We start from the raw sequence: 12,275 nt of genomic DNA, 5'->3' as shown, positions 1-12,275 counted from the left end.
CATTCCTGCAGCCCCATTTAGCATAACAAGTGTTTTCTCTGGTGGTGTCCTGTTTCTGGATGGTGACTGTAATCTCCAGTAGGTGCAAGGCACTCCAAACACTAGGCCCAAAGTTGCATTTCAGAATTTAGACAAAGAGGGTTCTGCACTGGGGTAGACGGAGAGTTTATAGCGGCGCTACAGAAAGCACATTGTGATTCTATCTTCTTTTTTTTTTTTTAGTACTTTGTGCAGCTGTTAGATTACCAAACACCTGTTAGAGGTGACAGTTACAGATGTTTGATAACCAATGAAAATTAATAGAACATGTGATTCTCTTAGCTTAGAAGTGATTTGGTAAGGTGTGTTTGGAAATGTAATTACACACTGCTGCTGTCTACCATTATCACTTAACATTCATTAACGCCTCTGAATATTGAAACAAACATTTCTTGTAGCGGTACTAATTTTCTCATATATTTGTAAGGTGATTTCCTGACAGAGTGAACACCTTCTGACTTTAAAGTTTTTGCCACTCTTCAGCTATTTTTAGTCTGCTCATTAAGCAAGCAAAATAAGTGGAGAGCCATTTGTTTATTTACAGTTATCAGTTTAGCAATATACTGTATAATAAACTCCTATTTATTTAATTTTTTTTACTCACTAACGTTTTGTGGGTTTGGTTTTAGGGTTTTTTTACTCCATTGCAGAATTGTGGTTATTTAGATGGACAGTAGATCAATTCCCATTCAGTAGGAAAAATGAAGTTTAAAACAAAAATAAAATACTTTATTACATTTTGTTTTGTTTGAGAAGAATACCCAGTAGCGTACTGTTGAAGTATATTGTTATTTTTAGTAATGGTGCATGAACAACTTCAGTTTTATTTCTAAGCATGGGTGTTTGGGGAGAACTAAAAGGTATGCATTTCTTAAAATTGATTGCATTTTCTTTGGGTTTTTGTTTTTTTTTTGTCTGACCTGTTTCACTGGTCATTAATTTTTAGTCTATTACTAAATGATATTTTGCTGTGAATTTTAGAGCCATCCTAACTACTGATGTTTGGATGGCGGGGGCAGCGAGAAGATGCCACCACTTGAAGCTCTCCCTTGTTTATTTCAGATGTCAAAGGGTACCATAAGGAAAAATCTACTCCTTGTTTTCAGAGAAATCCTCTACTTTAAGCTGACAAGTATTTCCCTTGGTTTACATGCTGTTATGAGTTGAAACAGCAGACAGGACCTTCTGGTGGTGTTTTATTATGGTATTATGAAATAGGTAAAGCTTTGGACCCTGTTCTGTCACTTCTTATGCTTGCATATCTGAAATTCTATTGATGGTGTTTTATATGGTCCAAACTGTATTTCTTGTATATAATATTATCCTGCATTGTTTACAGAAATATTTGTCTGTGCACTAGTAGTGTTCAGTAGTGCCATCCAGCCTATGCACTTTGAGCGTCATTGTAAGATTCTTTTGAAGTAACTAAGTCCCATTCTCAGCATCAGGTTCTGCATTAAACAGTGTAGCGGCTTTCTCTCCCCTTTAAGGAGGGAAAGTGCGTTGTCTCTGGAAATTGTTGTCAGTACACTTAAACTGTTCCATGTTCACTGTATGCTGTGTGAGTGGCATACGTACCAAAATATAAAAGTTCCCAGTTCTCCAAATCTAAAAGTTCCGAGTTGCACTCTTAAGTTTCGTCCTACCTTCTTGTTAATAAGAGTTATCAGTGTCTGGAGTTGGCTTATTCGTGCATCTACTGTTGAAGGGTTGTTCTTGTCTTAAAAAAACCCCACCAAACAAACTACTGCAAAACCACGAAAATTCAGAATGGACCTGTGGCCAACTTACAGGAAACCTTTCTGATTTCAGTTAAAAAATAGGTAATTTCAGGTGAGGCACACAGTAACAAATTCCTCACTGTGAGGGTGGTGAGACACTGACACAGGTTGCCCAGGGAAGTTGTGGATGCACTGTCCCTGGAAGGCAGGTTGGCTGGGGCTTTGAGCAACTTGGTCTAGTGTGTGGTGTCCCTGCCCATGGCAGGGGGGTTGGATTGGATGATCTTGAAGGTCCCTTCGAACCCTAACCTTACCATGATTCTGTGAAATACGTGAGTTCCCCCATGGGGGATGGGAGGAGGGAAGTAATGTAAATACTGCCAGTGTATTCCTCTTTTGCCACAGTCCTTGCATCATATACGTATCTTAAAAGAGGAATATTGAGAGGACTTGGCAAATTTGGATGGCAAGATCTTTCCATGCCAGCTTGAGTAGAGCAATAGTTATCTGTTTTATTTAGTTATCCCTTCCTGTGTACACGGGTCTTTTCTACCAGAATATGTAAAAGGAGGTAATTATGCCCATTGCTGCTACTTCACTGTCACGTGGCTAATAATTCTCGCACATTTTGAAGGATGTAGATTTGTGACAGAAAGCAACAAGAATATGTTGAGGGAGATCTCTCTCTTCTGGGTGACAGATGCAGGAATATTCAGGAACAACACAGTCAATTGATTGATAGTGTGCAACTCATCCATAATGATCTGTCTGATATAGCAGTAAATTATTCTGGAGATTGATGCAGGTCATTGAACAGCACATTGACAATCCTGTTGTCTGTCATTCTGTTCAAAGGAAGTCAGAAACATTAGCTGCTGCGATACTCCTTGGGTCTACCTTGGGTTCAAGCTGTGTACAGGTGTTCCACTAATGTAAATTGTCTTCTCCATTTTTTTTCATTGGGCATCTCAGCTTCATTGCGAGGTAAAGTAACAGTAAAATTGAGATGGTGTATTTTTAGGAAAGAACGTTGTAATCTGTTGCAGGGATGATTGCACATTGACATAAAATTAATTTTTGAAAATGTTGGGTTTTGAACTTCAGCAGCAAAACATCTCCATGGCAAAGTTTGAAAAGTTAATAAATAATTAAGAAAAAACCCTGTTTGTTGCATGGAATTTTTTTTTTTAAAACCACCTTCAAACTTAAGGCAGAAAGGATAATAATTCTTAGAAATTTAAAACTTATGTTAATCTTTAGGTTCTGTGAATTACCATTATATTCTTCCTGTGTTACTCTGGTTCTTGTCTTGCAAGTGATGGCAAAGTTGTCCTCATTTGCCTCCTTTGGTATCTCTTTTCAAGAGAAAGAGTTTGTGTTTTCCAGTCTGCCAACTTGCTCACAGTTGAAGATGAGGAGGAAGGAACCACATATGCCAAATGTATGCACTTTACTTGCCAGTTTAATTATGAGTGTTAGAGAGGGTGGAGCATAAAATAGCCATATCCTGCTTTTACACATGGGGTCAGCAGGGAGTACAAAGCCGTGGGTCAGTGCTCTCAGCATCGCAGACTGGGTGATTATGTGTGACTTGTTAATCTTCTGAAATGGTATTGATTGTTACTTTTTTTTTTTCCCCTAACTTAAGAAGAATAACCGTAACTGTTAGCTGTAAGTAATAAGACCTGCTTCATTTGGCTGCTAAATGAGTCAGCAGAAAACCCCAGCTTTCCTGTGCAGGGTTCTAGGACTTGACGTCCTGTCACAGAGGGCATGAAGTTTTTCAGATATTTGGATGTTTTCCACGCTAGACTTCGCCCTGCCAGATATTTACTTGAACCTGACATCTTGTCACAAAGGGCATGAAGCCTTTCAGACTACTGGATATCTTCCACACCAGACTCTGCCCTGCCAGATACTTTCTTTTAAATTGAGTCCCTTGCGCGCAGTCATGCAAGAGAGTTATCAGCGCCCTGCTCTGCACCCTTCAGAATCAGCAAACATCCATGAATGATGGACTTGAAGAAATTCCCAGGAATTTAGACTTTTGATGCATGGAAAAAAAAAAGATTACTTCTTCATAGAAAACCATTGCTTTCTGGGCAGTTCTGTGTTTTCCTCTAAGCTCTTGTTCCTGAAGCTGACCTGCTGCCTATAAGACCTTGACGGACAGATGAGATGGGGTAGCAACTTTTTATATAATTTTGAGACTTTAAAAACTTAGGTTTTAAAGTTTGTATAGACTGTTTATGCACTATTTGACTAAGTGCTGATTTGAACATATGAAGTTCTATTTTTATGTGTACAAATCTGAAGTACATGCAAAAATCTGTAATTACAAATACAAATTTTACTGGACATTCTGAAATATCTGTGGGTCATGATATTCCTTGCGAAACTCCACTATTTCTTTCTCTTACTGATTGATACACCTGTTGGCATGACTCCAGGTGAATTGCTCATTCAACTCTGAATGGTTAGGGTTTGCAGTGTATTTCAAGACACAGCAAAGAGCAAGAGCACTTCATTTAGGTAACAAGAACCATTGAGTCCAAGTTGTTATTTACTTGCCCAGATGTACTGTCCCCCTTCTTGGCATGATCCATGCAGCTTGCCTTGATTTTCTAGTTTCTGCTGCCAGTGAAGATACAGGCATAGAAATTCAAGCACAGATCATGGAAAATTAAATCTGATGCGGACAGGATAATACATTATTTCCTTATGTTCTGTGATGGTGTATACCATTTTAATTCTCTTCTTATTGCTTGAAGCTCTCAGATCTCCCATGTGAATTATCCAAATTGGTAAACCATTCTATCCTTTCTCAGTGCCTGAAACTGATGATAAATCCAACTACTAAATGCTAACTTAAAATGATAGCATTCTACTCTGCTTTTCTGGTTTTGTTTGTAGGTGTGGTTTGTTTCTTTGTTTGGTTTTGTTTTTAAATAAGGCTTTCAAGGAGCTTATTAAAACTTCCTATGTACTTGGGGCCTGCACATGTCGTGCAGTAGCTTCCTTGTATTCTCTGAGTTAAATTATGTATGAAGAGATTCTGGACAGTTTAAAGGAGATGTAAAGGATATTGAGAATATGAATAAAGGGCAGATATTCATTGTTATTCTCCTGGACTTTTCTGCCGTCATTGAACATTGTTGTCTGTAAGATAAATTCTCCAGGAGCAGTTGCAAAGAGCAATGTATCCACTGAGAAGTGATTTAAAATTGCTCTTTAGCTGCTGGATACCTTGTTTGTAGAGTTCCACAAAAATAAATTCTCGTGCTGGTCCTCCTCAGCAGTTACGTGCAGTTACAAGATGACTGGTCTGTTGACGTGGCTTCAAGAGACTTTCTGGTAGAGGTAAGATGTAGCTTTTTCCTTGGAAGTAGGCCAAGGCTGAGCACTTGGTGGACACTCAGGAAATAAGAGATTTCGTGACTTTGTGGTCCAGAATGCTCGTTTTGGTTTGTGTTTTCTTTTGTTTGTTTTTTAACTTTTCAATAACACAGCAATGTGCATATTAAAAAGGAAAAAGCTATTATAGATTCAAAACATAATAAAGCCTAAAATCCTTTGCCCTCTCAAAACAAGATACTTCAGAGAGCACAATTCTCTCCCTGCAGAGGAAATGAGAGAACAGACAATACATGACAGATTGTTCATATTCCTTGGGTACTGCGGTGATAAACACTGTACATGCTGAAGGACTTGTATTACACTAGAATAAAAAGTGGAAGTAAAGATTGTCCAATATGTTTCTTTATTCCCAGAATTAGAAGTCCCTTTGTTTCTTTTGTACATTAAAATATGCTTTTATAACTGAAGACAAGTCCATGGAGGCTTCTAAATCAGTTACAGATATTCTCAGAGTGAGTCCAAGTGCTGTTTAAAGACTGCCGTGGAATATGAGTGGACACGTTCCTACAAAGCCACAACTCTTCTAAACTGAAAACAGAATATTCTGCAAATTTATTTTGGGAAAGGTGCTCATATATTTATGATTGAAAGTTATTTTTATTTATAGTTTATGTACAAAAAATTGTCTATAGGGACTGTGGATGCTATTCTAAAGCTCTGTGTCATTTTTCAACTTGTCTTTAATCTGTCCTGAAGTTTGAACATAGAGCGTATAAGACAGAGGATGTTGCTGGTTTGCAGCCAGAGTAGTTGAAAAACACTAAAAAAGTTAACCCAATCGATTGGCACTGCAAGCAAACAAAATCCTACCTACTTACCTTTTTCCACTGCAAGAGGAGGCTTCTAGGAGCAGTCTTCCTTAATGAATGGAGGGAACTCCCAGTGATTATGACTTGAATGTAGAGACTAGACATTGCCCTGCAAGAGCTGAACCTCAGGAAATCAGCTGGACTGTCGCTTCTTGTCTTCATATCGTTTGGGGAGGACGGTGTCCAGATCAGAGTCTGTAAAACTGCTGCCAGGCCTCTAGTCTGACCTGGTTTGCATCTACTGGAAACACAGAGCATGGCAATTGCAGGTTTTTCCTCCTTGTTTGTGATGTGTTTCTGAAGCCAGTTAATTTCTAGCATGTGGGCATTTCTATTTCCACTAGGTTTTAAAAATAAGAAATGAGAAATTCAGCGAAGCCCGAATTGGTGCTTACTGAAGCTCACAGAAAGATTATCTTTGATTTTGAAGATTTATTAGAGGAACATATCATGAAAGCATTCACTCCTTGAGTACTTACTGGTCCCAACCAGACTTCCCTTAAGGTTCGTTTGGAAAGACCAAGACTAAGTCATGTCTGTCCATTCAGTTCTGGCAGTATCTTAAGAATAACTGATTCATGTCAGCAGAGATAAGTTGTTGGCATAGATAAAACCAGTATTTTTTGACTACTAAAGCAGTAATTGTTTAGAAACCCGGAGTTAACAATGTACTGAAAACACTTTTTGTGTTTGTTTTGTAAACCCAGCAAACACCACTACCACCTCTCTCTTAAAATCACCTGCAGTATTTGGTAAACATACACAAATAGTTCCCACACCTGTCGTATTCTTTTTTTTTTAGGTCGTCCTCAAACCCAGCATCCAAACCAAGATGTTTAGACTTTGCCTCAATTCTAAGGAAAATAAGTCTTTTGTTTCAGTAAGGGCTATCTCTGTTGGTAATATGTATTTTTTCGATCTTGTTTTAAATGTCTTATGAAAATAGCAATTCCGCTTTTATTTGTAAGGCCTGATGCTGTTAGGGGGGGAGCTGTTCCTGAGGTGCTCAGCACTCCAGACTTGCAGGGAACAATTCTGTGCTCCTCAACATGGAAGTCTTCAAGCCTTCATTAAAAGCTTAAAATGTTAGTAGGCGTCGAGGCACTTTCTGCGTCAGTCTTCATTTTATTTGTGCTGTGTAACAGCAGCAAAATGGTTACTCAGAACCTAGATACAACAGAGAGGAGGCAGCTAATGTGAGATTAATTGCTTCACATTATTAACAAGGCCTTTGTCTTTGATTTTGCAGAAAGGTATGTCTGTCTGTACCCCCTGCAGTTGTGCTGTATAAGAAATGTTCAGCTTCTGTTTGGAAGCTTCAAATACACAGGCTCGGAAGGAAAAAAAATAACAAACCTTCCCTAAAAAATACTTTGTGGCTGGTTGGGATCTTTATATTCCACGTAAATAGCAAAGTGTGCCTTTACAACTTTAATTGCACATTGCCCTTTCACAGTAATATCTTTGGTTTTCTTTTTCTTTTAGAGAAGGGGGAGGATGGGGATTTGTAACAGGAAATACAAATATTACTAAATTAAAATCTGTTTGGAACCTTTCACAGTTTTGTGGGAATGGTTAATATTTCTGCCAAAAAGCAAGGGCAGTATGTTTTGAATGCCTTGTGCTGTTATTAGAACACTTTTTTTTTATTTTGTTACAATTATTTTCCCTGTGTACAGTAATTTTGATGGCACTTGCATATTAATGATGGTAACGGTGCGATAGATGATTCACAGTTGTAATGATTATGATGCCATACTTTTAAATTGTGTAGGAAAAAGTATTTAAGGTATTTTTTAAATGTCTTTTTATAAAAAATAAGGAAATGACTATCATTTATATAAGACAATTATATTCTTACACCTTAAGGGATGCACAAGAAAGATTCTCTATAATAATGTGAAAGTGCCCAAAGTAGATCAGACATGGAGAAGCTGCATTAACATATTTGTAAGAGAAAAGTACCGTCTCTTGGCTTTTGTTGCTCTTATACCCCATAGTGCTGGTGTTTTACAGTGCTCCCATTGTCCATTACTGCAAACACGTCCACATGAATTCAGCGTTTAATGTTAAAAATCTTATAACATGCCAGTTTGATTTGTAGCCCTTCATATCATGGAATGCTAATTAAAATCATATTTTTGCATATGTCATGCCTTTCATGTACATATGCAAATAGAGTCTATTGCCTTTCAGCTATTAGTAATTAACTTTATGAAGGACAGCTGTAATACATAATTAACAAAAATGTTTGCAAGCCCTTTTCACACTGAAAGTTGCAGCAGTAAAATTTTTGCTTATCAAGAGAACCATTTTAGTTTGAAGCTTCCGTCTGATATCTAAATTGTTTGAAGCAGTCACATGACATAATTAAATAGATGGTATGGTCTTATCAGCAGAAGAATGGCGCTTGATAGGCTCCTATCTGTTTCATTATGTTTGTCACCAAAATTAAAGTAAATGATCTCTTTTGTTTGGTAGAAACCTAATGCCAGGTAGGATATGTTTTGTTGCTACTCTTTATGCTTTGAACAATATCTTGTCAGTTTGAACAATATTCCTGTTCCAAGTATATTTGTGAACAAGTGCTTCACCTTTTCCATTCTTTTTTTCACAAGGCTATAAAATAACTAAGGCTATTAATTTGCTTCCTTGTATACCCCTTTAAATAATTAATACAGTGAAGTTTGACCAGACATAAGCAGTGATTAAAGCATCTGATCTTGCTGTATTTTTGTGTTACTCATTAAAAACAATGGAACTACTTGCATGAGGAAGGGTTGCAGGATGGGCCCATTAAACTTAAAGGTGTAACTAAAGCTGTATTGGTTTAAAACAAGAAAATGTTATTTAGGTAAAATAGACTATATTATCAGTATATTGTATAAGATGTTTTAATTTGCAAAGAGAAGCAGAAGCAGGTTTTCCATTCTTTGAACAGTGATGTATGGTTCTGATTACGTATTTGTAAGAAAAATAGCCAAGTGAGTGCAATCTGAAGAAAGCCCATCATTACAGAATGGACTCCCAGATTTAAATAATAGTCTAGCAGAGGTTTTTAAAAGTCCACCTTTAATAAAATATGATCAACTGCATGCTCAAAACAGAAAAATACTGGATATTTTTTTTAAAGTATTAACGAAAAAAATAATATTCCTGGGTTTTATGTTTGTTTGATAGGGTGGCGTTTGTGATGAAGAAGCATTTGAATACTCATTTACTGGGCAAGCATGGAGTTGGCACACCCAAAGAAAGGTAAACTACTTTAAAATTCTTTCTCATTTTACCTCATACAATATGTGGAGACCTTTTCTGCAATATTTAGCTTACCCAAAATGGACTTATAGCTCATCTTAGCTCATCTCCATCTACAGAGGGAGCTAACATGTTCTGCCAGTGTGATGTTTATGACCTGTCTGTCCGTGTCAATAAAAAAATTGCTGTAGAGAGCAAGTCTATGTAAACGGTGTGGGATTTACACCTTTTTGGCTGGCATTTTTTTGAAAGGTGATATTATTTTCTCAAAATTTCCATATTTTCCTCAAATTACAAGATCAAATATTATTCTCTTTTCATTTTGCTAGCCTTGATGCTCCTAAGTTTATAAAATGGTTTTCTGAGATTTATGGTGATCGCTGAGGTCAAAGCCACAAAGGAATCTAAAAGAAAGTTTCCTCCATGTTCTTGGGCAGGAACAGAGATCTGATGTCTTGACTATTTTAAAAATAATTTATTTTTTCAATCTGTGTACAGTTACTTGTTACAGTTTTTTTCTTTTACGAACTTAGTGGCTCTGTGTTTGCAAATAAACAGATTTTTGTCTCAGATTTATTAGGCACATTGTGACATTGCTATTGCTATTTCACTGAATTTTTGGGGCAACTAGAAACTTGATGGTTTTTGGATAGTCAAAAGACTGCTTATTCTCCTTCACTCTGGGTAGATGGAGGTATCCTTTATGCAGGGTTTATTCCTGGATACTTGATACTGTTTCAAGTATTACTACCTTGTAACTCATTCTTCCCGTGTAGGTTCATTAATATAGAGTATTTTCTGGTTTTGATATGCAAGAAGGGGAAAATAAATGATAGTTAAGAGTTGTAGGAGGACACTGAAAAACCCTTTCTAGGTCACGTTCTTTTCTTCTTAAAGACACTGAAAATGGTGGTCAACTAGACCCTTTCGTCACACTTAAATCACTGAGTGACATTAAAGCAGAGTTTTGAATTAACACACCAAATACACCTTATATTTGATTAAGCACATGTTTAAGTGGTGCTTATTTTTTTAATGAGATTTCCTCTGCAAAGTGCTTAACCAGAACGTCCCTAATACGTGGTTATTTAAAGAGTTTTGAGATAAAATACAGAATGATGCATCGAAACAACAATTACAGTTTCATCAAAACAGATGAAACTGAAACATTTCATCATTACAGTTTATGCTGGTTATCTTTTGTCATAGCGCAGCAATTATGAAAAATGTTTGGCTCTGGTGGCTTATTTTGTAACTGGAAACAGTCAATACTGATATGTTCTTTTACAAGGGGGTACTTACCATATAATCATCATAAATACAACATAGAGATAACTTGCGTTACCCTAGTGAATATGTGCGCAATAAAAGATACATGCAATAGATTTCCAAACATAGTGTCTTAGCCTGAGAGGCATATTTTAGCGATCATCATCTTGAAACGAATTCCTAAACAAGCAAGATGCTGTAATCTAAATCAGTTGTTGCTGGCTTTTGTTTGTGTGTCTCTTCTGAAAGCCTGCTGGCTGTTTCCATTTTCCCTATTTCTTGCGCCATTCCTCAAAGGCTTTCTGCCTGGCCCGCCAACGTGGGGCGAAGAGGAGGATGAGGAGATGGTCCCTCTCCTGCCTCCCCTGCACACGGTGCCAGGTTCACCGCCCTTGGAGCCCTGGCTGCCCAAGGAGCAGAGCACCCAGCTCGGGCCTGCAACCACCGTGCTCCATCTGCTCACCCAGGCTCTTGCAGCTTCACCCCCAGGCCAGCATAAACAAGCGACATTTGACTCACTTCATGCTCTCTTCTTCTGAAGTTTCTTCATCCATCTTTCAAATATTTCTTATCTACAACACCTTTTTTAGCTGGTACTTCAGCTTAATGCAGAGCAGCATCAAATAGTAGTGGCAGAGCTACAACAGCAATGTAATTTTCTAGTAGCAGTCCCTCACTGGTGATGGTGGATGTTTAAGCCATGGTAAATACCAAACCACCATTGCTTTCCTTTCCACCTTTCTCTTCCTATTATGAGAGAGTTTGATGCCTTTTAATGGCTTTAGAAACCAAAGAAATCCTTCTTCAGCATGTTAAACAATCACTTTGGGTATAAACATATTATAAATTAAGTTATGTAGTTTTCTTACCTATTTAAAAGATTAATGCCTTGATTATAATTTTGCAAGCTTGCTATTTTTTAATTTCTCTAGGACAATATAATCAGTTTATTCTTCATGTTTTGAATTTGATTCTGCCCTCTGATACATTGCATATAATAGCAAATACTAATAGAAGCTAGCTAAATAGGCTGTGACAATTAAATTAATAATGCATTTTATTTGCAAGTGTTTAGTCTTCATGGTTTGACTGATATATGCAAAGATGGTAATTTATTAAAAGTAAATTCATGTAATTGTACTACAGAGTTTGATGGACCAAAAAAAGTTGTCAGCATGACTATCATCAAAAACAGAAAATTGAAATAAGTTCAAAAGGGTGCTTGAAAAAAAATAGTTATAACCCATACACCCTGAGAAATTGATGGCATTTTAACAAACTTCTCAGAAAGGAATTTCTGGTGACAAATACTGAGATAGTTCTGAGAGGGAGAGAACAAATACATTTACAGTTTAGTAAGCAGTACTGAACTGGTGTGCCTTGCTCTCTTCAGCTTTCCATAACCCATAGCTATTACTTTTTTGTATGCACAAAAGGGAGGTGGTGTGGAGGCTGTGGAAGTGTTTGCATGTGCAGATATAGAAAACAAGTATAATTCATAATAAGATTGCTACTAAAGCATCTTCTGTTTTGAGGGGTTTTTTTTGGTGCTGTTTTTTTTGTTTGCGTGGGTTTGGGGGTTGGTTTTGGTTTTTTTGGAAGACAAAATTGATTTAAGGGGAGAATACTGTGCAGTGGAAAATCACAGCAGCTTAAAAAAATAGCCTTGTAGTAAAATGCCTGCACATTTCAGCCACAAAAAAACTACTGTCTAGTCCACTGTGATCATTACCATTTAATAGTTAACTCAAAAGTGGAATGTTTT

The 12,275-nt window shown here is 37.1% G+C and overlaps 1 protein-coding gene across 1 annotated transcript in view; it reads left to right on the top strand.

Moving 5' to 3' along the window:
* ZNF407 (zinc finger protein 407) overlaps positions 1–9,241 on the top strand; it is a gene marked incomplete at its 3' end in the record, with an annotated part of 108,900 nt that extends 99,659 nt beyond the window's left edge. Inside the window, exon 3 of the mRNA XM_010191967.1 lies at positions 9,167–9,241. Within this exon, the coding sequence (XP_010190269.1) occupies positions 9,167–9,241 (75 nt within the window). The remainder of the gene's footprint in view (positions 1–9,166) is intronic.
* Positions 9,242–12,275: the final 3,034 nt, after the last annotated feature.

This window comes from Mesitornis unicolor, unplaced genomic scaffold, assembly GCF_000695765.1.
Source record: "Mesitornis unicolor isolate BGI_N332 unplaced genomic scaffold, ASM69576v1 scaffold25309, whole genome shotgun sequence".
In the NCBI taxonomy this organism is placed as follows: domain Eukaryota; kingdom Metazoa; phylum Chordata; class Aves; order Mesitornithiformes; family Mesitornithidae; genus Mesitornis; species Mesitornis unicolor.
Note: the sequence above shows the minus strand (reverse complement) of the source record. Positions and strands in the feature narration are given on the sequence as shown.